The following is a 22,058-nucleotide window of genomic DNA, read 5'->3' as shown; positions in this document are numbered from 1 at the left end:
AAAGTTCAAAATCTCTCACCCTGACTCAGAAAAGCCAACATGACAATCAGAGCTATTGGAAACATGGTGCTGATGCAGTTTTCAGTGTGAATGCATGAAAACAGTTCAGAGTCTCTGTGACAGAAGAACTTAAACTCTGAGGAGCAGTGATGCAGAAACATCATGCAAAACCTATGCACACGTGTTACTGTGAAACCGAGAGGGTACAAGATAAGACATTATCTCCCTGTGGACTGAATAAACCCTGTTTCACTTATTACTCCCTTGTTCTCATGTCTTTGCTCTTATTGAATTTACATAGTTTTTATATTCTCATAAATAGGCGTAGGCGTCCCTCTGCTGGCAGTCCTGGTTCATAACAACTTCATCACTTTATAATGACATCGTGCCAGTTTCGTTGTTTTTGTTGTACTTCACAAGATGCTCTACAAAATCAGAGAATTACGACTCTATCCTCGTAAAAGTACAACTTTAATTACAAAACCTACGATTTTATGTTTGTAAAAATAGTCCTTTCTCTCACAATATAATCCTACAACGTTATTGTCGTAAAATTATTATTTTATTCATTTACTATTACGTCATTTGTGTGTGAAATTATGGCTTTATTCTGATAATATCACTAAAGTGTCGTCTATTGTTATATTATCACGCTTTTGTTGACAAAAGTAAGCTAAGATTAAAACAGGAAACGTTATGTCTCCTGCTTCACTGTGATTGGTCAGCTGTCGACCCTTAGACTCCGCCCACTTTGTTACCGCCGCTCGGCTCACTCAGCAGCCAGCCTGCCGACGGCAACTTTTCGGGCTTATTATCTCAAACTGAGGTTTGTAAAATAACCACACTTTTATGATAAATTCATCAATTAAACTTATGTCTTACATTTATTGTGCTTCACTTCGAGTATAGACTCAGGAGGGCCCGATAATGAGTCAGTTTAAGGAGCGGTTTGTGACCCTGCTCCATGAAAAAAACTTTGTGACAGACCAGTTGGCAACGCTGGAACAAAAAACGGGAGTGAAGAGGGAGTACTTCGCCTTGGGTATGTTAAAAAAGCTCAGTCTTCCCTGCGGTAATTTCACAAACGTACATTTAACATGTTTGAGATATCGTTGATAAGTTGTGACTCCTCCAGAAACGTTTTAAAGAAGCGAACGTTAGCTTGTTTAGCTTCTCAAACTGTGTTTGCATGAGAGCTTGTGTGGCTTTATATCAGATGACTCTGTATTAGCTGGCACTTTATTGCCCTTCTCAGGCACTAATACCAAAGTTCACCCAGCTCAGACCCATAGAGTTATTTATTTATATATATATGTATGTATATTTATGTGTAGTTTTTCTTCTTACACACCTATTTCTAAATATTGCTGCTGATTGAACTCCTAATATCCCACATCCACCTCCAGCAGCTGGTCCCATGGGTATTTTTATCATGTCCTTAAATACCCAGTGCCAGGCAGAAATAGAAGGAGATTCTAGGATGACTGGTTATGCAGCTCCAAGCTGCTGTGCTCCCCATATTAGTTTTAGGTAGAAGTGTTTTGACAACGACGTGTAGTCAGTTTGCATTGTGGAAGTGAAAAAATACCAGCTCCTCAGGCAGCTTTTTTTGTCTGTGATGCCACACAGTTACAGGAAACATATCGGTCTAAGTGACCTACTTTCAAACCCACAGTGTTTACTCAAAGCTGATCAACACAGATGTAAGTGGATCAGGATGGTATGATATACCAGTATTTATGATAATGTGATGTAAATGGCCTCTGTCAGTTATTTCACTCTGCTGACTTATATATATTTCCATGTTCCCCTGTCTTTTCGTGGCCCGAAGCTTTGGTTAACCTACAAATGTTTGGGCAACTTTGTCAAGAAGAAAGGATCCGTTGCAGACAGTGATTAAAACCAACTGTCCTCCCACCCCTAAACCGCTGTTCTCGCCTGTTGTCTGGCTGTGGCAGCCTTGTCCTCTATCTTAAGTACAATTGTGAAGACTAATCTGCTGAGTTGGGCAGAGGGGCCTCTTATTTACTGTGTAAGAAGCCAACTGAACTACTGTGTCAAAGTCTGTTGTTTGTTAGCTTCTGGCTTTTAAAACCAGCTTCCACCCTCCCACCCACTGTACTCGAAACAATGGGTTTCTGTGGTAATTTCATAGGAAGTGGAACTGGATTTTCAGTGGAAGTTTTGCAACTCTGTATGGACATGTCTTAAAGCGTTTTTTTCATAGGCTTTGTTTACACCTGGCATTAACCTAACCCTGTATGTCAGTAAGGTTCACAGACTTGTGGTGGTTTTGTCTGCATGCACACCAGTACAGATCCATTTATGATTGGATCATCTGAGGCAGAGTGAATGCCAGGTGTGACCATACCACAGCCAAGTGACATGAAAGAGATTAGGATTTCCCTGTGCCAAATGCTCTCTGCAGACCAGAGTGTTTGCTTATGTTAGCCTGGGTCATCATTTTCAACCAGTTCTTCCAGTTTTGGTGTTCATCTCAGATAGCTGGGGGAATTGGATGGATATTTGTGTATGAGCTGTAGCAAACAAATGAGATGCAAAGAGGTCGGAGCAGTATCAGATGCAAAGAGGTCTGTGCTGTTCAGTTTTGTATAAATTTGAACAATATATAGCAATGGCAATAAATGCAGTCTGTGAAAACTGAGATCCCAAAAAAACGATATAGTTCTAGTGGAAAAAGACATTTCAAAATATAATATTTAAAAAAACTGCAAGAACATAAACTGACTAATTTTGAGGAATCAGTAATTTAATGGAGAAATGCATAGGTGAAAGCAATTGCTGTGAATATTTGTTTTTATTATGTTTTTTTCTCATATGTTATGCCATAACATAACAGAATATTATAAGCATATAGTAAAAAACAATAAAATAATTTGGATGCCCTATCAGCATTTTTTGACACCATTGCTGAAAAACACTACCAAATCATATGATTGCTCTGTACATTAAGCATACACTTACAAATATTATGGAAAACTGGTGGTATTTGTGGAATTTCTCACATACTTGAGGGGTCTAGGTCTGAGCTGTATTGTTTCACAAGACTGTGTGAGCTCTGGGTAGATTAAAACTCAAGTCTCCCACCAACTGGATTTAAATATCAGTGTTTGACTTGTGCTCCTCCTGTTCCTGGTACTGTGCTGTCCTGACATCCTGTTACCAGACACGCTTTGACAACAGGTTAATGTGGCTTGACATTTAAGTGTTTAAAGTGTTTGTAAAGTGGATAACCTAGCCATCACCTCTCAGCCACGCCTTTTTTGCTCTCTCACCTGACTGGCACCTCCCTTATTTGTCTCTTTGCAGGTTTTCTGAGTTTTGTTGGGCTGTATCTTCTGTTTGGTTATGGAGCCTCTTTACTTTGCAACCTAATTGGCTTTGCCTATCCGGCATATTTCTCGTATGTATGAAATCACACTTATTTTTAATGAATGATTTTAATGGAACACAGCCATTGTTAATGATTAAATGTCATTGATATGACCGGTGCCTTTTAATCTTGATATTAACTGTGGTTGGTGTGGCCAAACCCACCTCCTGAATTACACCTATTGTCCTTTTTACTCAGCATCAAGGCCATTGAGAGCAACCTGAAGGAGGATGACACACAGTGGCTCACCTACTGGGTTGTTTACGGACTCTTCAGCATCGTTGAGGCCTTCTCTGACATCTTCCTCTTCTGGTTCCCTTTTTACTACGCGGGCAAGGTAAACTGACCTTTTTAGTGTGTTATGTTATGGTTCGCACATATGGTTTATTCTCCAGCTCCTCTGTGTGAAGCTGATACAAGTCTGTCTCACTGACAAACCACAGAGAGTCATGCTGTTGTGGAATTACATGAAGTTTTTTTTTTATCTGCCAATGTTTGCCAACACCGCACTCTTGTGGACAAATTTTGTAACAACACAATAAGGTACTGAATACAGAAATCTGTTGGATAGTGTGTTGTGTGAGAGGTGATAACAGTTGTGTGCCAAAGTTTTGGTTTTGTGGTCAGAGAGTAGTAGTTCTAGTGTGAACATGGGACACCACTGTCCTGATGAGTTACAGTAAAAGTGTTTTGTTTCCTTATTCATGTGTGACATGAAGTTCTCCTTTGCCCTCTCTTCACAGTGTTTGTTCCTGATTTGGTGCATGGCTCCAGTGACGTGGAATGGCTCTGACATCTTGTACAAGCGTGTGATCCGGCCATTTTTCTTGAAACATCAGGCTACTATGGACAGCATGGTCAGCGATCTGAGCGCCAAGGCGAAGAACTTAACTGAGACCGTCACAAAGGAGGGTGAGATACCCACTGTGTACATGCAAGTACAGCCACAATTTAATTTACTGCATGCACAGCAATAGCATGTTCACATCATCTCACTGAGCCAAGCTATAAAATACATCCCCAATAATAACAAAAATCTTTTCATATTTCTGTTCAGCACAATATAGATTTTCTTTTTTTCTGTCTTTTTTTCACCAGCTGTTAACCGGGCCCTCAACCATGACAAGGACCAGTGAGAAACATGGAATTGGATTTGTGTGTCTGAGATTGGTGTGTTTGTGTGTGTGTGTCTGTGTGAGACTGGTTTCCTCTTCCTACCATGACAAATCAAGTTGACTGAGCCCCATGTCATGCTGTGAAGCGAAGCTTTACACTTGTGAAAATAAACATTTTGTTTTTTGTGCATCCACGCTAGTTTACTGCTATAGGTACTGCTAAGACGAAGAGAAGTCTGGTGTGGTCAATATCATGTGAAAAGAGCCAAAAGCATGTTGCTGAAATCATAATTTTCTTATGTTGACAATCAAACTGGAACTTTAACATCTCATCGATATCTTCTTGCTCTTACAAGCCTTATTTTCACATGTTCCTAGCGGACTATAAAGTCTATTTGAGCAGCTGGAAAGGTTCTCTGTCTCTTTTGATATGTCTTAATTTATCATCTCATAATGATAAAAGTGGAACCCTAAGAAACTGGAGAACAGTGTGTCTGTGTCTGTCTTTCTTCATCTTACAAAGTGAAGAATGGGATTTTATTTGGTTCAAATTACAATGTTCATGCACCACTGGTTTCTGTAATTGTTTTTTTTTCTTTCCACAGCACTAGGGAGTCAGGGAAATTGTATTTCTGGATCCATGACCTGCAGATATGGTTCTCATTCAGAATTTCTTTATTTATTTTCTTCAGATTAGGAAAGGAAAATTATGTCACCGACATTAGTTAAGAAATTATTGCATTGGATTGGAGATTTTTTTCTTTTCTTACCAGTATTGGGCATAGTCAGATTAAAAAAAAATCAAGTTTAGAGCATCAAGAAATGTTTGTTTTTATCATTGTTTGTTGCAGGGAAATTACCAGTGTCTCTTCCACATATCTTCCACTTTTGACCTCTCGCCCTCAAGTACATTTACCAGCATTCAGGCAGCTTAACCACCCACACATTAATGTGTGTTTGGCTCTGTATTCATGCTTGATGGGCTCTGAACAGGAGGCCCTTTGTGTTTGTGCGCTGGATGTAATGCATGGGAAATAAATGGGGGACAGAGCCAGCATGACGACTGCATTCCACCACCACCACCACCACCTCCATGGGGAGAGAGAGAGAGGGAGGAAGGCACCCATCTGGAAACAGCTACCGTGAAGATGTGACTGTGGGATGTTTGTTGTGTAGCCGCTGGTGGCCGACAGGTTATTGATTTAAACAGAAATGGGGCCCAGAAACCAATTATTGCATTGTGCTCCTGTGCAGTTTGATTCAAGGTGCTGTATCGAGCGTGCGGCCTGTCACGGCATAGGACAGTGTGAGAGGAGGGCAGAGAGAAGGAAACCAAGTATGTTTGATACACACACCATACTGTCATTCTTTTTTCACATTAACAAGTGTTGAAAGAATAATTTAAACCAAATTACAAATGTATAAACCTCATCTGCATTTTCTCGTTTTCTCTTCTGCTTAAACCATCATTATCCCGCATCTCCTCCTCCCCCTTCCTGCTCTTTTGCTCATTATCCCTTCAGCTACAACAATCAATGTGAGAATCTGTGACTGTCTGCTTTGTCCGCTGCAGTTCTCCTGCTCGCTGGCAGAGGGGGACAAACGCGAGGCTGGATGGAGAGCAGTGGTGAGTCATACAAAGAGACCGTCACGTACAGACAACACAGCTCAAAACAAGGCCTGGTCTGACTTGGCCTTGGGCCCGCATTAGCACCAGGGGGAGGCTTATTCACGTTTGATTGTGACATTAACGGCACGTAGGCTGATTTATTTATGATTAGTTTGACTCAGCCTGTGCATCAGTCCCTACCTGCGTCATGCTGTCATTACAACATTCGTTTTTTCCATCTGCTGTTTCACACTGCATACATGTTATTGCGGCTCTCTCCATGGTGCTGAAACACAGATGGGTCGCTGTCCATGGTGCTGATCTCTTTGTCTAATTTCAGGTTTGGCCCTAAACATACATAACGTTTTACGTCCACTACTATGATATTCTGGGTTTGTAGACCAATTTAAACTTAGAGCTATAGCCAAAAGAGCCAAAAGGGATGTTTACCAATATTTATGGGAAAGTTTTATTTGTTAACAGTTCCTAACCTCACACTACACATCCGAATTCAAACGCTCCAGTGTTCAACACATTTCACTCAGGATTCCATCTTTTCTGTTCTGCACCTCCAGGACAAAGACAATTGCCGTGCCCCAGGGGAAATGTGATGGCTGCAGTACAGAACAATTGGTCGTAGCTGAAACATTGACAAAATCATTTAGAGATGAAACGAGGCTCTATTTTATCAATGAACTGCTTTGATAAGGTTTGTTGTCGCGATATTATCAATATATTTTGTTTTACCTCCAATCTGATATTTGGATTGCTTTGTATCATCCCTTTTCGTCGTACTTTATTTATTGGTGTGATATCATGTGTTCAAATTCCCACATTTAAAGCCCGTTTAAAATAGATCAGTTCTTTGGCATCCAACCACTAGGAAGTGTATGAACTGAAAGAAAATCAAGTGTGGACAGAAAAGGGAGAGGGCATAGCACCTCCCACGTCCTATCCGCGAGAAAGAGAGAGAGAGAGAGAGAGAGACGGAGGGAGAGAGTGTCTGCTGTGGTGGTGTTGGAAATCAGACGACATGAGCTCTACATGAACCGCGTAAAAATGCTTTAAGACGCTTCTGTCTTTCATCCTTCTGAACCCAAGGACGAGCCCGAAGCGGAGCTGTACTTCACGATCAGGTATGGAGATGCCGCCGCTCATGCTCACATCTTACATGGAGATTAGATGTTGGTATTCAGTGGCGTAACCGCGGTCCTTCTGCCTGGCTGGCTGGCTGCCTGTCGTGCGCGCACGATCCCTGTTGTTCAACGCGGGATCTCGCTTTCTGTGTCCATGGCATTGCCTTTGTTTTTTAAATTCATCCACATCTGCGCACATTTCTGTTGGATAACCTCGGTCGTGTGAATGGTATGTAGCCTATGCCCGCACAGCCATATTGGCAGCCAGCAGGAGATGGGGAGAGAGAGGGGGGTGGTGGGGGGCAGAGATGTGAGGGATGTCGGGATTATCATATTGCTTTGAGGAGTAAAGGGAGGTGGGGGTGGAGAAGGGGGGTTCACTGCGAAATGATGGCACCGCTGTGAGATGGCGATCCTCTGGTATTTATGAATGAACCGAGCAGAGTGGGGTGGTCTGTAATGGCGTTGCGCACCAATCTGCGGACCGACGGCAAACCCTCTCCTGCCACCCCCCTGCCACCCCTTCCTGACTATACAGCCGAGGCGGAGATGCACGTCAACATTAGACTATACACTTATAATGACGCCAGCGTGACGCATAAAGCCCGATTTCTGTTGCAAATGCCACGGTTAATCCTCCATCTGGATCCGTGTTCCTCCTCCTTCGTGTCTAACGTGCTGTTTGTTGTAGGTTCCGTAACTGGAGAGAAGAGTAAGAACCATGATGACATGCAAAAGGAGTTGTGAATCATTTAGGTCCTCTCTATGCTTGTGCTCGTGCGTGTGCATATGGATGTGACTCAACTTCCTGTATGCCTTGCACACTGCCAGTCATTGGTGTATATGTGGATTGCAGGGTGTGGGAGAGAAGAGAAGAGGGTAGGAGAGAGATGTATGGCAGTAAATCCTGTGAGTAAGCTTTAAAGAGTGTGGTTGAAAGCAGCATATATGCACACTGTATTAAAGCGTGTTGGAGGATAAGTGTGTGTGTGTGTTGGGGGGGTGTTCTGCCTGCATCTTTGTCTGTTTGTGTTGAATGGTCACAGTAGTGTTGCATAAGAACTCTTCTCTCTCTGCTGAGGCAGGACAAAGAAATGACTCAATATATGGAAACAAGCACAACCAGAGAGGTGTAATGATGCTGTCAGTATTTCTGGATGATGATGATTCTTGTGACGCTTCATTGTTGGCAAAGATCTCTCATAAACAATATCAGATATATCAACAGAGTCGGGTCAGAGCAGCCAAAATTTGAGCAAGATGTAAATTATTCTGACATAATCCAAATAGCAATATCAATATGCACACCTTTTGGCACTGAAGAGCTGCAGCTATTGAGATGAACTATGTTGTTTAATAAATGTCTGAATATAAAAACAAAACACTACTATTATTGAGTAAAATTTCATTCATTGTTTAGACCCTGTCTCTGGTTGTTGTGTTGGACAACTGCCATTCATCAATGAATGAGACAGTGGGACTGTTTTTGTGTGTCTAAAAATATGTTTATACTTAATTTTGCTGAGCAACAGCCCCTTAATTGTTGCTGCCTGTATTTGTAGTATTACAAATGCAGGAGCGTCTGATCATATTTATTGTTAGAAGTGTTTTAGCTTGTTACTTTGACAGCATAAATCTAGTCAAGTGAGTAACTCTGAGCTATAGAGTCTGCTTTAATTCTGCAGCCGATCAATGCTAAAGGAGTTTTAGTTCTTCCACTGGCCTCGGCACATTTGTAAGGTTCATATAGTCTTTATTATTCATGGCATTAGGCGGGATTGTCTTGGTCTTTTGCATAACTAATCGGAGGCCAGAACGGCTGCTCTGGTCAATTATGCAGACTGTGAGTTTCCGTGTTTTATTTTGCTGAAATACCAGCCGTTTGTTTAAGGTAAAATGCCATCATAAATCTCTTTTCTTTTCTTTCTTTTTTCAGTCAGGTTAATGTAACCACCGCTGCATCACAAGCAGCCTGCAGCAGGATTCCCTTGTTGTTTCTTCTTTTAACCATCTGTGTTATCAGACCTGGATCAACTGGTATTATAAAAGACGCTGTGCTCGGTTGATCTTGTCTGAAGGAGCTAGTGGAGTCAATCCAACACTACCAACCCTGTCACCATCTGTCACTGCAGGCAGGCTTCTGCAGCACACACCACCGTTCTGTAATTAGTGCTTCTGTCGGGTCATGGCCCTTTTTTGCAGCATCTAAGAATAGGAGAAAAAAAAATGAATAAACCTGAATAAACTCTGCAGGGTTTAAAAATAATCACTGTTGCCCTGTTAGCAGTGCTGGAACTTCTTTATTTCTTCTTTGGCCTGCTTTGAATATCCAAGTTCCTGTGTGTGTGTGTGTGTCTGTGTGTCTGTGTGAGTCTCCCAGATTGTCAGGCAGAGGTATTAGCACAGTCTTATGGAGAGGCCAGACGAAGCAACCCAGGGATCCCCAGGTCACACTAATACTCACACACACACACACATTCAGTTACACAGGAGGGTGTTACAACCTGCCTTCTGTAACTGGCTGCATGGGACCAGCATGATTAAGGTCACATTGTTTGATTACAGAAATCAATCTGCCAATCAATATTTTAATGTAGCTATATTGCAGGTAGAAGGTGAAAGAAACAAAATATTGACAATCATCCTAAGGCTAAAAATCACCACAGAGTTCATTCTTTTTGACTGGATTGAATAACTGTTATAATTTGACATTACTATTATGTATAACTGAAATGCAGCGATGCCTTGTTTTAATGATGTTTTGACCAAGCCTGTAGTGTCCACTTGTGTGAATTTATAAAATAGGGGTTGATCTGTGTGCTTGTGCTGTCTTCTGCAAAAACTTCTGTGCAGTTTAACCTTTGCTGTTGATATTCCCATGTCACTGTGTCAGTGTCAGTTCCTGCTGAGTCAAAGAGATGTGCGAGTGGGTATCAGAGGGCTTCAGGGTGCGTGTATTGTTGTGTTGGTAACTTACGTCTTGGGAATTGGGTCAATGCAGAAGAGGCCACAAGCAGAGAGGAGGTTAAGCTCAATGATTAGCAACTAAGCCAAGACCACAGTGCTGCAATCTCTCGGACAGTGTAGCACACCCCCTGTATGCCCAGTACAGTAGTGTATGGATTGATAAGGAGCATGCACTGCCATACACACAGCGTTCAAACACTTCACACATAATGGCTGCATATTTATTTGGTCATACACATAAGCCACATTTCATTAACAGATTTATATACTAGATATTAGTTTTATTGTTGGACATTAAATAAGACTGATGCTGTTCTAATAGCAGCCAGTTAGCTTAGCACAAACCCTGGAAACAGAACAGCTTGTTTGTAGTTGTTGTTATGTGTGAACAGAGTCTGGCTAGAAGCTAATTTAACCTTTTAATCTTCAGTGGCTCACCATAGCCAAGTGAGTTTCTCACATTCCTTTAACGTTAAAAACACATTATTATTTAACTAAAAGCGACGTAGCTTCTCAGTGGATTTATTGAAGAAGAAATTTGAAGAGATGGTCCTATAAAAACAATGACGTGACAAAAATATTTCTGTAGAGGATCAATTATTGCAATGGATTGTGAAATAGTTTTCTTTCGATATAAAAGGAAGGTTTCTTGTCTTTGCATCATCACCCCCCCCCCAACTCAGACAGAAAAATGTGCAGCCTTGAAACATTTTCACATTCACAGCTTCAAATTAAATCCAGATTTTAAGATAAAGACTTTCTGTGAGCGTTCTGTGCAAGTGTTTGTGCGTGTGTGTATTTTAGCAAGTGTGAGAGCAGTGAAGCAGCAGCGTGACTGAATGTGTGAGACTGAATCAAACTTTATAAAGTGAATCTCTACAGTGTGCTCAAAAGCTACAGAAAAGGTACAGGTCTAAAGATTGCCTTGCTGAAAACACTGTGGTAAAACACACACAGATGTGTGCGCAGAGAATAGGGAATCTTCTGCTTGACTGCACACACACACACACACACTCACACACTTTGATGCCCCGGCTGAGTGACTTTGTGCAGGTTATAGAGTGTGTGTGTGCATGTGTGCACTTGTAATTGGAAGACGACAGCATATTTCAGAAAACGAGCCGATAATCTGTTGATCCTGTAAATCACTCTTCGCCAAATAGCCGTGTATCCACAGCATTCCAGTGTGTGCTGCCTGATTAAAAACCCTTTCTCAACAAGATACCATGGGAGCGCTTTGTGGGTGTCTATTTAATCACGCTCTTGATCTGTTGAATGGCATTGTGTTTGATGTTGGTTAATGCGCTTCCTTTGTGCCGCTCCATAAGTGGCTCTCTTGAGGGAAATTATGTGCATATTTTTGGTAAAGGTGACATTTCCTTGCTGGGTCTGTGAGAAATAAACGAGTGCAGAAGGCCGCGTTGCATCTATTTTCTTGACTGAGAGGAGGAGAGGCCTGTTTGGTCTGTGCCAATTCTATCTGCTAATGGAGTTTGGCTGCAGTGCCACAGATGCATTTATAGTGTACCATTAATTCATTAAGGAACTGCAGTCCTCTCATTTCAAATAAAACAAGCATAGAGCCGAGTGGAAAAGCAGAGAGACAGCCTGCATTTGGGAGGAGTGTCATTAATCTCAACGGCTTGATGTCAAGGACAAATGGTGAAGGAGTGGAAGTACAGTATGTGTGTCATTGTTCCGGTTGCACCTGTATATGGCGCTATAGCTGCTGACAGAGGAAGGGAGACGGCTAATTTTAGCTCAGGTGGGAAAAAAAGGAGGGGAGAGCTGGAGGATGGTTTTGATGAGCAGGATTGTAGCTTAAATCCAAAAAAAAAGAAAAAAGGAAAAACAAAACAGGCACAGAGTGAGGCAGGATGACAGGCTGACAGGGACCAGGAAGGGAGACGAGCCCCATCGATTACAACCACAGTTTATTGATTGAACAGCATGGAGACTCAGGGAGCGAGAGAGCAGGAGGCAGAGGAGATACGGCAGGAGGAAGCTCAGGGAGCAAGTCGGAGAAAGACAGAATAGCAGATAAGTAGATGTCTGAGTAGAAGAGTAGTAGAAGAGATGTCTGAGAGTGTGACAGTATGAAGATTAACTGTCGCACAGAGCAATCCTACCAGCCTGTATAGCTTTATTGTAGATAACATGGAATTTGTACTTTTGTGGGTAACTATTTCTCACAGCTCTTTAAACTGCTTATGTAGTATTGGACATATTTTTTATTTATAAAAATAACACTATACCTCATAGGTTGCTTTGTTCTGGGGAGACAATGCTTGAAGAAAATGTTAAGACAGGAAACAATATCCCTTATCTAGCCAAATTTAGAAAATAAAACCAAACCTTCATATACATAGAATGCTGTCTGTTGTAATCATCACACTTGGAGGCCTAACATGTACGATGATGGGTAACTCTTCTGTGATGTCAGCCATAGGATTCCAGATGAACAGTTCTCAGTGTGGTCGGCCATCTTGTAATTTGTGGATGCCACCTTACTTTTGGCTAAACAAAAAATGAGCCTTATAAGGTCCTGGCAGAGCTAGCATCCTGTGACAGCATCCACCTGTCACCCTTTATGGCTTTTGAAACCAGCCCCAAGTGGTCATTTGAAGAACTGCAGTTTTTAACTTTTAAGGTTGCAGATTGGTGCTAACAAGTAAAAGACAATCTGTAAAAGATGCTAAAGCTTCTGCCTGTTCTCACAAGTAAAAGGGTAAAATGAGGTCATTGTTTCGGTCTCTGCATTTTTCTTTGCTTCTCTTGGCAGGTGTGTTATCAACTAAATGTGGCATTTATTTGTGAGGACGTGTTGTAAAACTCTGCAGAGCTGAGATGGTGGTGGTGCGCTGAGTTACATGGCAGTACTGCGCCAAGCGACGCCTTCTACATACATGTTCCATTGTGACTGTAAAAATATTGATTGTAGCAGATTTAATGGTCAAATCTCTAACACTCATGCCGTAAAAAAGCTTAAAGTTTCTCTTAGAAGGTCAAAAACATTCACATCTAATTTGGTTTTATATTGTGCTTGTGTGTGTGTGTGTTCCTGTCTGGCATAAAGCAGGCCTAAGCAGAAATCATTGTGCAGCTCTGGCAGCTTAGGCCACAATTCTTTAGCGTGACTGAGGGCCTCATTAAAGCAGAGAGTCTGACGCAGCTGATGCAGATGACCGTTGTTTCTGGCAAATTTGACATTTAAAACAGTTCTGCCTTGATGTAGCAGCTGGGAGTCAGCGTGTAGACCAGACTTCACAGGTTTTCATCACAGAGATCTAAAAGAGCAATACTTTGATAGGCTTACGTTTTGAAGCTCTGAGAGGTTTAGCTTTATTCACGCTGGAACAAAATTGACAGATTTTTGAGTTTATCATCACCCCGAGGCACCACCAGAGAGCCATTAAACAAGATTATCTGTTTTTGCCAGACTGGAATAAAACAGTCTGCAGCCAGATGAGTAGAAGGCTCACCTGAAAATGAAACCGCCTGCTCAGCATGGAAATAAAACAGACTTATATGCCACCCATACTTACAGCTACAGCCTGCCCATAAAACTGGAGAGGCACTCCCAGAATCCCCATTTATTTTCAACTCCCTGACTGATATTATCTAGAACCCGGCAATGCAATTACAGGTGCCCCTGCCATCAATAGTGGGTTCCTGCAGTGCAAGCATGACAGAAATCCACTTATTCCATATGATATTGATGTCAATTTACTGTTTCATTACAGCTGCAGCTCAGAGAGCAGCAAGATCTGAGCTGAAGGAGGATCTTATTATGGGACCTTAGAGCAAGTTTAGAACCACAGCAGATAAATAATGCAACTAATACAATGCATAATCATGTGCAGACACTCGGCAGACGCACACAAGCACTTCTAAAGACAGCAATAGTTTATGTGTGTTGTTCAGGTGCATATGCATGAGGCTGCAGCAGTACAGTCCTTTAGCGTTGCTGCTGACTTTTAATGTTGTTATTTTATAACCTGTTTCAATGCCTGCAATGATACAAGCTTTGTTTTAAGTGTTGTATTATGTCTTCAAGTTATTTCACCCTTTCACACTGGCCAAAATACTGGAAAAAGATCAATTTCTGTAAATAACAACATAGGTTTTCTGACTGACAGAGGCTGAAACTCATCTGCTTTTGTTAGTTTGTGTACTAGACTACTATATACAATAAAAATATAATACCTTTAATACAGTATAATGTCCAGAGTGTTTTGCTCCTGCCTCTGCAGGTCTCTCCTCAGCTGTGAGGCTTCTGTCCAGGGTTTGCTGCAGTTGCCACGGTTGATAAATGAGGAAACATTTTTTGGGTTGAAACTGAGGAACTGTGACTCTGGGAAGCTGTATTGATTAGGGAAATGTCTGCGTCAGGTGAAACACTTGGAGCCTCACCAAACTCATTCACTCTAATTTGTACTCTGGCTTATAGTCTGACCACGAGGACAGATGGAGCACTTTGAAACCTGCTGCCTTGAGGTTGAATCCCGCCAGCACCTCCCTCTTTGCTTCCGCTGTTGAACTACTCATTTACTAAATTCATTCTCTTATCTTGCATCTCCTCCTCCACCCCATATGCCCCCATTTTCAAAATCACAGGTGTAACACTGTCTTAAGCCTGAGGGGGGCAGAATGCCGGAGCAGAGCAACGACTATCGTGTGGTGGTGTTCGGGGCTGGCGGAGTGGGGAAGAGCTCCCTGGTTCTGCGTTTCGTGAAGGGCACCTTCAGGGACACCTACATCCCCACAGTGGAGGACACCTACCGCCAGGTGATCAGCTGTGACAAGAGCGTGTGCACCCTCCAGATCACAGACACAACGGGTAGCCACCAGTTTCCAGCCATGCAGCGTCTGTCCATCTCCAAGGGGCACGCTTTCATCCTGGTCTACTCCATCACAAGCAAGCAATCCCTGGAAGAGCTCAAACCTATTTACCAACAGGTGTGTGTGTGTTTGTGACCTGTGTTACTAGTAGTAAGTCTCTTTATAGTGACAACCACTTCACTTCACTGTCCTCTTCTTCCTCGTCAGGTCCTGGCCATAAAGGGCAACGTTGAGGCTATTCCCATCATGCTTGTGGGAAACAAGAGCGACGAGACCCAACGAGAGGTGGAGACCAAGGATGGGGAGGCCCAGGCCAACCAGTGGAAATGCGCCTTCATGGAGACGTCAGCCAAGACCAACCACAATGTAACCGAGCTCTTCCAGGAGCTCCTCAACCTGGACAAGAAGAGGAACATGAGCCTCAATATCGACGGCAAGCGCTCCGGGAAGCAGTCCCGTGCCGAGAGACTGAAGGGCAAATGCAGCGTGATGTAAATCTATGAGAGGAAGAGAAGAAAGAGGAGGAGGAGAGAGGGAGAGAGGAAGAGAAGAGAACGAAGGGCGAAGAAGGAAGACTCGCCAAATGTTATCACTCAGAGCAAAAAAAAGTCCAGAACGTGAATCTCATCATCCACGTCCTCCTCTGTGTAACATACACAAACACTTACATACAGGAACCATTTCAGTTTGGAGCATACAGTCACATGCATGGAGACGAGAGGGTGGCAGAATATAGAGATGGAAGTGAGGGTGAGGACTCTTTACATCATCCAAGTGCCATGAAACCAGCGGAAAGAAGCTCCTGGACAAAAAAGTGACTGAAGGTTTCTCTTTTAAAATCCTCTCTCATATCAACACCCATCCTTCCTCCCTCCCTCCCTCTCTGCACCGCTCACACCTTAACATCCCAGCACCCTCATCCCTATTATAACAACTATAGAGAAATGTAACGTATATGTATCAGAGTCAACCAAGTTAGTTAAACTCACTAAACACTATTTTAAGAGACTGCAGACATGCTAGTAAGCACAGGACTCAAATGTATGAGACTGCTAGCATGAACGAGAAAGCAAAACATACAGTTGTGTCCCAGAGCTGCTCCCGAGGACTCTGATGTATATAAAACATGGAATATTTCTATATACTCCATCTAGCCTACACACAACCCGACTTCTGTCACAGAAAGTTCGAAGCATTACGTTTTTGTGGCTGGAGGACAAATTCACCCATCCTCTTTGCTTCATCATCATCATCATCATCTTCATTGTCCCTCCTTAAAGATAAATAAAGACCCTTCATGCTGTCATTATGGTAGAAACTCAAACCCTCAACTGATGTGGAGGAGGAGAATCCAGCGGCAGGGTATGCACACACGACGCAACAATCCTTTTAAGACTTTCATCACGTGTAGAATAATTCTGAATGAAAGGAACCTGGACTAAACAGAAATACAAGCCTGCCTTGCCTACGAGGGTGAAACACTTGGATAATCATTGCCAAGCTGTTGTAAAGTGAACTGGGATGTTTTTTCTTTTCTTTTTGAGAATGTCTCTTTGCTTTTGGCACCTTTTCATGTGAAGGTTTCTCTTTTTTGCCTTTTTTTCTTGTTTGTTTTCTTTATGATGCTCTTTAAATTCATGTTAAGTCAACAAAAAAACAACACTAAAACAAAAAAAAGCACATATGGAGAAGATGAATGGATGGATGGAAAATAATGCAGATGCAGATTATTCAGTGCACACCCTGAATTGGTAACTCTGTTTCCTTTTTGGTTTTGGGTCGGCTTCATTACCTCGCTCATCAGGAAACAGAAGGGGTCACACACACACACACACACACACATGCACGCGCACACATAGAGACCAACAGGGCTCACTCAGCCTAAATGCCCTCACATTGCACTTTATGTCATAAACAGACTTTGTCTTTATTTGCCATGTTTTTCTTTGCCTATGTTGTGTATAAATTTCTGCTTGGAGAAGAATATCCTTCTGTTTGTCCAAAGTGCACATATACACACTTTTTATTTTCAAACAGGAGCGCTGAATATTGTACACCGTGTATCAGGACAGCCAAAAGCACAAGACTTTTTACCGACATATCTATTTGTACTTTTTTTGTGAGCGTGTTTCTTTTTTTGTAATTTGTTTGTGCGATTTCCGCCTTTAACATTTATTCACCCGTCCTGAACACACACACATGCATATACACACACATGGAGGAGCATCATACTTATAGGTATCACTGTCAGTCTTTCAGTATGCAGTGTTTTATTTGTCTGGCACAATGAGGTTGTGGTTCTGCCGAACAACAGGGTATTGTGATGTGCCGAAGAGCTGTAAAATGTGAAGATGAGGAGGAGGAGGGTCAAATTATTTGTCTACACTTCTCCATCTCTCAGGCAGGTTTTAACAACATTTGTGTGTGTGGTATGATAATCTGCTCCTGTACCCAAAGACACAGATGACAACCCCCTTTTAAACTGTGTGTCCATCTCTGGAAAAATAACAAGAAAAAGAGAAAAAGCACAGCACCTGTTCTCTGTCTGTCTCCTTCTCTGTCTTTCTGTGTGCAGCAGGATCAACAACTGGGCACTTTAGGGTGACATTTTACTTGAAGACTTGCTTATTAATCAGCAAATGCCTCATTGTAAAATGTCCCACCTGCATCATTCATGCCCGCAGATGTTGTAGTTACTGTAAATATGGTAGTTGAATGAAGAACTTCAAGTAAGATGTTACCCATGTTGAGAAATACTGTACCCGCTGTCTTTCCTTTGTAACCAGGAAATGTTGTTACAGTAGAAGGTTCAGTGTTGCTATGTACTGTAATATACAGCTTAATAATGATGCTCATGATGATGTTGTATTTGGCACATCCACTCTTCAAATTAGATAATACTAGCAAAATGTGAATATGTAACAAAAAAACACTCCATGACTTTTATTTTGAACGCTGAATGAATCCGTCGTTATTGCTGTGTTGTACTTTGCACTATAACGTGGGGTCCTGTTAAAACTCAAACATCTGCATTGTAAACGTACCCTTTACCTGTTAGACGCCAGGGAGGCTCACACACACACAGACATTTATTTGCATTGGTTTTGTCTTATGATGGAGAGGAGTACAGCCCACATGATGTGGCCACCTGAAGCCCTAAAGCTATAAAGAAAATGCTTTCTGTAATGATTTTTTTTTCTTTTCTGGTCTGATGGGATGTAACTATGGCTAACGGTGTGCGTAAATAACAGCTCTGACACATTCTGGTTGCTTCACGCAAATGCCAGATTGCGTGCGCATGTTTGTGCAATCTGTCGTGCTGCTGACGTTAACAGGAGACTGCCATTGTTCATGTCCCTGCATGGAATATGATACAGCAGGGGAGGTAAAAACAAAAAACAATGAGGCAGCATGCGAAAGAGCAGTATGGACAACAAGCTGAAGCAAGTGAAGGAGGGAGGGAGGGACGGAGCGGTGCTATTAATAGGTCTAGTGTGAAAATATGATGCCGTACTGTACTAGCCGTGGCCCGTGTAAGTCTGTGGGAGCCTGTGGAAAAAGATGGTGTGCATGTGGAGTGTGTGGAGTTTTAATTCTGGCAAGAATCAGGACAGACACTTCTGCCCCTCCACCCTCCCATTGCTTGTCTCATCTCATTCATCAGTGAAGCTTATTCTCACTGCTGCTGCTGCTGCCTGTGTATGTGTGTGATGATGTGTGCATCCAACCACCTATTTGCATTCCTTCACTCCGGCCCGCATGGCTGTGCGTACGTGTGCATGCTTGTTGTTGTTCTTGTTGTACCATCTTATGTCAGATGTGTGAAGCTTCTCTGTGGAGGATGGCTATACATTCTGCATGAGTCATCCTATGCACACACACACATATAGAAACAGACAAACAGGGATGGAGGCAGAATAGACTGGCTGCATAACCACAGTTACGCACACACACATACAGGCTTCGTCAGTGAAACCTGGCTGTTTCTCTGCTCTGTGCTGTGCTTGTACAGTCGCCCTGTCAGCATTACCCCTGCATAAATCTGCTGTCCACCCACCTGAGCTTCTTTCACTTCCATTTTCATGTATGTGTGTGTGAGTGAGAGAGCAAGAGAGGGAGAGAGAGAGAGTCGGTTACACTTGAACAGACTGAAAACCTGCTTGCATCCAATTGTAGATAGATGTAAATATGTCTTAATATTTCAGAGATGTGAGAGGAGAGCGTGCAGAGTAAAAGGATGCTGAGGTGCCATCAGCTGCATTTTCCTCTAGTCAAATCAGATGTAAGACAAAAGCAAAAGGTTTTTCTTCATGTGAAAGCTGCTTGGGAACAAACATATGGTGCAATTGTCCCTCCAAGAAAAAACAACAAATTGGTTAAATCTACAGAAGCTTAAAATGCTCAAGATGAATAGTCATGTGAAAAAAGTACCTACAGAATATATAAAATAACCATGAAATAATTTGTTTGAAATAATTCCGAGCTCATGGTTAAATTATATATTTATTCCTAATGTAATTTGTATGATTGTTTATTTAAAAATGCAAACATTTTCCTAGCTGTGTGGCACACAGGTTTTCATACAGGACCAGGAGGAGTTCACCTCAGTTTTTTTGGCACCACTGAGGTAACTGAAAGTACAGTGGCGGTATTGACGGTTCATGTGTGTTCTTCCTTAGCAGGATGGAAAACTTTAGACCATGTAAAGCTGAAATGAAAAGAGCAGTTAAAACACTGAGGGCTCATTTCTACCAACGGTGGGCAGGCCTGCAGTCCTGTCCGGAAGAGCTTCATGTCAAAGGATCTGAAGGAAATCAACACACCCACTGACCCTGCTAACTTCTCTGGCTCACCCCACCTCCCTCCACCCCCCCCCCCCCCTTTTAACAGCTGATCGCCTCAGATCCTCACAAGCTGTTGGGGCGTGCAGCCTAGACTTTGTGGGTAACGTAGTTTGGTAACTGTCGCTCTGGCCCTTCATTCCTGCATGGTCCCTATTGGTGTTCCAGCCAGCATGAGAACAAGGACACAAACTGTGAATCATCTTTGTATTTTTTAAATAAACTCCTCAGCAGCATTTATGGCTTCGGTTTTTGCAAATTGTTCATTTCTTTTTAGCACATATTGTTTTTGTAACTAATTTTCTTGTTTGTTTTTCTTCAATTTGGACTTTTATTTAACTAATTATGATGTATAGATATTTATTCTAGCAATAGTCTTCCTATTAAGATATACTGTGCTGATGCATCCTCTCAATAACTGAAACATATATATAAATATATATATATATATATATATAGATGATAATAATAATCAAATCTGCAAAATGATTTTCCTAATAAAAATGTGAACTGAGGAGTGCTCCTTGTCATTTTGATTTATTTTTTTTCTTCTTTTGATAAAATGTATGGTCACCAGAGGAAGAAAACCACCGAATTATTGATCACTTTTCCTCCAGGATCGTTACAGAGTGAGTTTGACTGACAAAAAAATGTTTCAACAATTATCAGTTGGATCGCTTTCTGCTTCCCACTGAAGTAAAATCACTGATCAAATTGCACTAAAGGTTATGTGCAAAATAGGCCTCTGGGAAATACTGCTTCAGATGTATAAATGTGTCTGCAGTTGTCAAAGGCTGCATACAGAAACGTTGTTTTAATGTCATGTAGCTGCACCCTCTTGTGTTTGCTGGTTAGTGCAGCAATAAATCTCCATGCACGATTCGTTGTGTGTTTGCTTTGTGGCTGCACTGGGCTGACAAACACACACACAAAAAAAAAACAAAAGTCAAATGTTGAGTTGTGTTTTCATCAGCGCTGCTAACGTGTCTGTAGACTCCTAATTCACACACCACAAAGAGATTCACACAGATGCTGCCTTCACAGTCTCCCACTCCTCTTTTCACTCCAACATCTGCTTAGGGATGCTGTGCCCAGCTCGGTTGCTATGGAGACGGTGGTGACGTTGTCGATGGTTCTCTCGCATCGGTGTGGTGTGACCCTGGTGGGGACAGAGATGCGTTACGACAGGCAGAGGTCTCCCAGCCTGCTGCTGGGGTGTTTTAACAGCGCAGGAGGAGCAAAGCTCTCCCTCTCCATGGCCAGCGTGGCAACCCCTCTGATGTTTATTAATAAGATAATCATCTTATCCACAATCCTCCATGCTGGGACACACTTGTAGACATCTAAGGGAAGTCTGTGCAGCCCTTTAGGTCAAAGATGAGCTTGTAAGCACACATGACACAAGACAAAAGAGAGAGAGAGGGAGAGAGAGAGAAGAGAGAAAGAGAGAGAGGGAGAGAGAGAGAGAAGAGAGATAGTGAGAGAGAGAGAGATGTGGGTGGGTTCCACCGCTGTCAGCCTCAGAGCATCTTTTAGTGGTGACTCATGGGCTTCCACTGCTGATTTCTTCGAAAATGAAGAGCTCTCCTCTAATCCAGTGTCTCCCAAACACACACACACCCACACACACAGGAGGGAGGGATGGAAACAGGAAGTGAGATAAATAAAGGAGGGAGAAGGAGAAAGAAAGGGAAGCTAAAAGGTGAGGAAATTAAAATGTTAATGCACAGACAGCATATTTCACACATCAGGAAATGAGGCCAATGCAGTATCCTTCTGTGTGTGTATGTGTGTGTGTGTGGTATAAATAGATCTCCTGTGGATATAACAAGCAGTCAGCCATGAAGAAGACGTGTCTACATATGTGTACATCTGTCAGCATCAAACAGTGTTATAGTGGCCTGGAAACACACAGCACTTCGTATCTTGTCCATATAATCATGCTGCGCTTTTAGCTCTGTGTGTGGAGGAGTGGACTATACAGCTCGGTGGAAACGGAGGCTGCGTGTTTGCTGGGCCTGCCAAGAATAGATGGAGAGGCCCACACCTCCCAGGAGAGGATTCGACTATAAAATGGGTCAATGGAGCCACCGCGTGGCCATACAACGTACCTGATTTATGGAGAAAACACTTTATTTTTCAGTACGGTACGCA

General features: G+C 42.3%; 2 protein-coding genes and 1 gene segment (V, D, J or C); 2 read left to right on the top strand and 1 right to left on the bottom strand.

Annotated features, from left to right (window-relative positions):
* The window catches only part of LOC114428109 (Ig kappa chain V region Mem5-like), a 49,518-nt gene extending 49,407 nt beyond the window's left edge, over positions 1-111 (bottom strand). The window contains 1 exon segment of the V gene segment in view: positions 20-111. Within this exon segment, the coding sequence occupies positions 20-65 (46 nt within the window).
* Positions 112-721: 610 nt separating this feature from the next.
* LOC114428124 (receptor expression-enhancing protein 5) lies at positions 722-4,995 on the top strand. The gene is made up of 6 exons (XM_028396471.1): positions 722-826; positions 910-1,042; positions 3,331-3,424; positions 3,593-3,731; positions 4,138-4,306; positions 4,493-4,995. Exons 2-6 carry the CDS (start codon positions 928-930, stop codon positions 4,528-4,530), a joined length of 555 nt encoding a protein of 184 aa, XP_028252272.1. The 5' UTR covers positions 722-826; positions 910-927; the 3' UTR covers positions 4,531-4,995.
* Positions 4,996-5,737: 742 nt separating this feature from the next.
* diras1b (DIRAS family, GTP-binding RAS-like 1b) lies at positions 5,738-20,227 on the top strand. 3 transcript variants are annotated; one of them, XM_028396491.1, is made up of 4 exons: positions 5,738-5,845; positions 6,083-6,136; positions 14,839-15,180; positions 15,271-20,227. In XM_028396491.1, the coding sequence occupies exons 3-4, from the start codon at positions 14,872-14,874 to the stop codon at positions 15,556-15,558; spliced, it is 597 nt and encodes a 198-aa protein (XP_028252292.1). In that variant the 5' UTR covers positions 5,738-5,845; positions 6,083-6,136; positions 14,839-14,871; the 3' UTR covers positions 15,559-20,227. The 3 variants fall into 3 exon arrangements, with proteins under 3 accessions (XP_028252292.1, XP_028252291.1, XP_028252293.1); XM_028396490.1 differs by lacking the exons at positions 5,738-5,845; positions 6,083-6,136 and adding an exon at positions 7,100-7,254; XM_028396492.1 differs by lacking the exons at positions 5,738-5,845; positions 6,083-6,136 and adding an exon at positions 8,093-8,163.
* The last annotated feature ends 1,831 nt before the right edge of the window (positions 20,228-22,058 follow it).

This window comes from Parambassis ranga, chromosome 22 (genome assembly GCF_900634625.1).
Source record: "Parambassis ranga chromosome 22, fParRan2.1, whole genome shotgun sequence".
NCBI lineage: Eukaryota > Metazoa > Chordata > Actinopteri > Ambassidae > Parambassis > Parambassis ranga.
The sequence above is the reverse complement of the archived record's forward strand: the minus strand, read 5'-3'. Positions and strand labels throughout refer to the sequence as shown.